Source organism: Dendrobium catenatum, unplaced genomic scaffold (genome assembly GCF_001605985.2).
Source record: "Dendrobium catenatum unplaced genomic scaffold, ASM160598v2 original_scaffold_274930, whole genome shotgun sequence".
Lineage (NCBI taxonomy): Eukaryota > Viridiplantae > Streptophyta > Magnoliopsida > Asparagales > Orchidaceae > Dendrobium > Dendrobium catenatum.
In genome coordinates this window covers 369194-372884 of record NW_021593325.1, presented here as the reverse complement: position 1 = coordinate 372884, position 3691 = coordinate 369194, and the positions used below count along the sequence as shown (strand labels likewise).

Here is a 3691-nt window from a genome sequence, read left to right as displayed (position 1 = left end):
CTACGATTCTTCCTTCTCATCGATACTGTTAAGTCCCCTCCCCACACTAAATTCATTAACTACGCTTCCAACTTTAACAGAACTGCAACCAGAGACCTTCTCCATTCCACAGATACTCATTAGCTTACGAATCCTGACTGCATCTTCCCACCTTCCTTCTCTTGAATACAAATTCGACAAAGACACATAGCACATGCTATCATTCGGATCTATCTCCATTAGATGCTTCGCTGCGTACTCTCCCATACTGATATTTCCAAGCCTAGCCGAGGCCTCAAGCAACGCCCCCACATTGGAACACTGAAGTCCACGCCTTTATTTGATTCAATGAGCTCTTTAGCTTCGTTTAATAGCCCTGCTCTGCAGAGGAGATCAACCATGCATCCTAAGTGCTACAAAGTGGGTTTGAATCCGTAGAAATCATTCATGAGGTTGAATAATTTGCGGCCCTCCTCAACCAATCCTGAATGCCGGCAAGCGCTCAAAACACTCAAGAAGGTGACGCTATCAGGGCTCGTGCTTGTTTCTAGCAACCTGGAAAAGAAGATTTGGGCTTCTTTGCCTCTCCCATGGATGGCGAGAATTGAGATTACAGAATTCCATAAGCAGATGTCTGTTTCTTGGATTTCGTTGAACACGTCGAGAGCTCTGTCCATACTCCCACATTTTGAGTACATGTCCAGAAGAGCGGTTCCTAGTACTGCATCAAGTTTAATGTAATGTTTTTTTTTTTTTTTTTTTTAATATAATCATGGATCCATTCTCCTTGCTTTAATGCAGGCTATGCAGCGATCCGCGAACAAGAGGTGAGAGCAGCGACTAGAGTGAAATTACTGGGTTTTATTTTTAATCGGAGAATGTCGTTGAAGAGATTCAGAACCTCTTCGAATCTGGAGCATTTCACGCAAAGATCAATAATCAATTTGAAGGTGGTGAGATTCTTCACATCAGGTGGCATCTGCTTGAATAAATCACGAGCCTCTTCAATCCGAGAAGCAACAGCATACCCGCCGATCACTATATTCCACGTGATTCCGTTCTACAAAGGGCGGATATCAAATAATTGTCTTGCAATCTCCAACAAACCATGTTTCGCATACTCATCAATCAAACAGCTCCAAGAAACCACATCTCTTTCAGGCATTTCATCAAATATCTCCCGCGCTTCTCCCACAAACCCCGCACCGCCATTCCAGCCAGGATGTTGTTCCACGAGACAACATCTCACTGGGACGTTTTGTCGAATACAAGCAAGGAAACTGACAGGGAGCCAAATCAAATATAGACATGGATCAATGCGCTTTGGGTGTATCGATCGGTTTGAAGGTCGCGCTTGATGATTTGGCCGTGGATCTGCCGTGCATCGAAGGAAGCGGAGATCGCAGAGCAGGCCTTGAGGATGGAGGGTGCAGAGAAGTAGCAGGGACTATTGCTGCAGGCGTGGACATCAGAACCTTTGAAGGCAATTGCCCGCCAACGCAATTCATTGTTTAGTAGAGATATTTTTTTAAAAGACATATAAGGCAAATTCACAAACACATTCTATATATAATATTTAAGCATAATTTTTTTAGTTGATAGTCAAAAAATCACAATCAATAGACTAAAAAGAGTAACGTAAATAAAGATTTTTCACCGATTGTGATTTTTTGTAAACTTTTGAGCAAAATAATCAAATGCGTACCTATAACATAGGTAAACTTGGAATTCATAATCTCTTAGTTGATAGTCAAAGCTCCCAACTAAGAGATCAAGACGAGTTGCATATATCGTGAAAAAACTATTTTTTTTTTCAATTGAATAACTAGGGGACACAATTCATATGCAAAGAGAAATATCATCTTAGTACTAATTAGTCAATAATTATTCAAGAGATGACGTTCATTTGCTCTTAAGTTGACCTTCTTCAACAATATCATACACACATTGTGTACTTAAGATTTTAATCCAAAACCCTTTGGTTAATGGCCAAAACTTCTAACTAGCAGATCAAGATGAGCTGCATCAATTTGGCAGATGAATATGGCCATTTGCATATCATAGTTATGATATGCCAACCTTAACAATTAACTAGGGAGTTTTTTTATTAGTATTCAACACTTAAAAGTATTTTCATGTCATCAAACTCTTCATTTTAGTATGTGATTATGTACACTAATTCATCCTACAATACTTAATAGGATATTAGGCGTGAATCATAAGCTAGTTGGTGACATGATATTAATTTGATTAAGTCATGCTCAATTTCTTTGGTGACCCCTATTTGTAATTGAGATATTTGCTTTGAACTATTTTTTATTATCAATAACATAACTCTACCCCATTAAGGCAATAATAAGCATACAATATGTATTGATTTAAAAGTTTATGCAATTTAAGAAATGATATTGCATATAAAAATATTAATAAAAGACCATAAGGTAAGATTTAAATGAATGCTAAATCATACTTTCAATATCGCTTTTTGTGCAACAAGAAAACTCTTAGGCTTCATTTGGGGTGGCTTTCTTACTGTAACATTTTACTAGAAAGTTGTTTTTGAAAACAATGAAAAAAGGTCCTAAACGAAGCCTTAGGGTCGGTTTTTTTTTTTTCTTCAAGAAAATGGCTAGTGATATATCATCAAAAGTTAACCATGATCATGCACGAATTCCGAGACAAAATTAAGTTAAAAACTTTTGAAGTTAAAATCGAGATCATTTGAACTCTGATTTTAGCAAATTTTTAGTCAAACCAAAACTTCTCGAAAAGACGAACCCAACAACACCAAATTCGACCCAATATGAGCCTGAATGGGTCCAAATAAAATACCCGAAGTGCATTTGGAAGGTTCAACCCATAAATTGGATGAATAAACAATTTCTAAATGTAACGTGCTTATAGTCGAATCAAGCAACTCAACGAAACAAATCCAACGAGTCCAATATCGCAAAATTCTAATATCATTAAGACACTTAAATACTTGATAAATAATCTATGATCAAGGGAGTCGATATCTACCATCCATTCAAAACTCTACCCCGTTCAGGCAATAATAAGCATACAATATATATTGATTTAAAAGTTTATGCAATTTATGAATTGATATTGCATATAAAAACATTAATAAAACACCATAAGGTAAGATTTAAATGAATGCTAAATCATACCTTCAATATCGCTTTTAGTTCAACAAGAAAACTCTTAGGCTTCATTTGGGGCAGCTTTCTTACTATAACTTTTTATTAGAAAGCTGTTTTTGAAAACAATGAAAAAAGGTTCTAAATGAAGCCTTAGGGTCGGATTTTTTTTTCAAGAAAATTGCTAGTGATATATCATAAAAAATTAACCATGACCAGGCACGAATTCCGAGACAAATTAAGTTGAAAACTTTTGAAGTTGAATTCCCGATCATTTAAATTCTGATTTTAGCAAACTTTTTGTAAAGACCATGTTTCCTCCCAGGTTCGTCCGGACGAAGTTCGATTATACGGGACGATCGGTACAGGTTGTGCAGGAAAACATTTATGGCTGCATGGTTCGTCTGGACGAAATTCGGGTCGTCTAGACGAAAATCGTCCAGAGCCCAAGTCGTCCGTGACGATAATTAATTTCGTCTGGACGAAATTCGTCCAGAGCCTAGATCGTCCAGGACGAAGTTACGATAGTCCGGTACGATCAGTCTTGATATATATGGAAATGAGATATTTTT

The 3691-nt window shown here is 37.1% G+C and overlaps 1 protein-coding gene across 1 annotated transcript; it reads right to left on the bottom strand.

Annotated features, from left to right (window-relative positions):
- Window positions 1-677, bottom strand: LOC110098710 (pentatricopeptide repeat-containing protein At2g22410, mitochondrial-like). The gene is made up of 2 exons (XM_020825616.1): window positions 397-677; window positions 1-313 (listed from the first exon to the last, which is right to left on the bottom strand). Exons 1-2 carry the CDS (start codon window positions 675-677, stop codon window positions 1-3), a joined length of 594 nt encoding a protein of 197 aa, XP_020681275.1.
- Window positions 678-3691: the final 3014 nt, after the last annotated feature.

Excerpts from the sequence above, each read along its gene's own strand:
- LOC110098710 (XM_020825616.1), bottom strand. The coding sequence starts at position 677 with ATGTACTCAAAATGTGGGAGTATGGACAGAGCTCTCGACGTGTTCAAC. Across the intron at positions 314-396 it reads TACGGATTCAAACCCACTTT|GCGTGGACTTCAGTGTTCCA; the intron begins GTAGCACTTAGG and ends AATCAAATAAAG.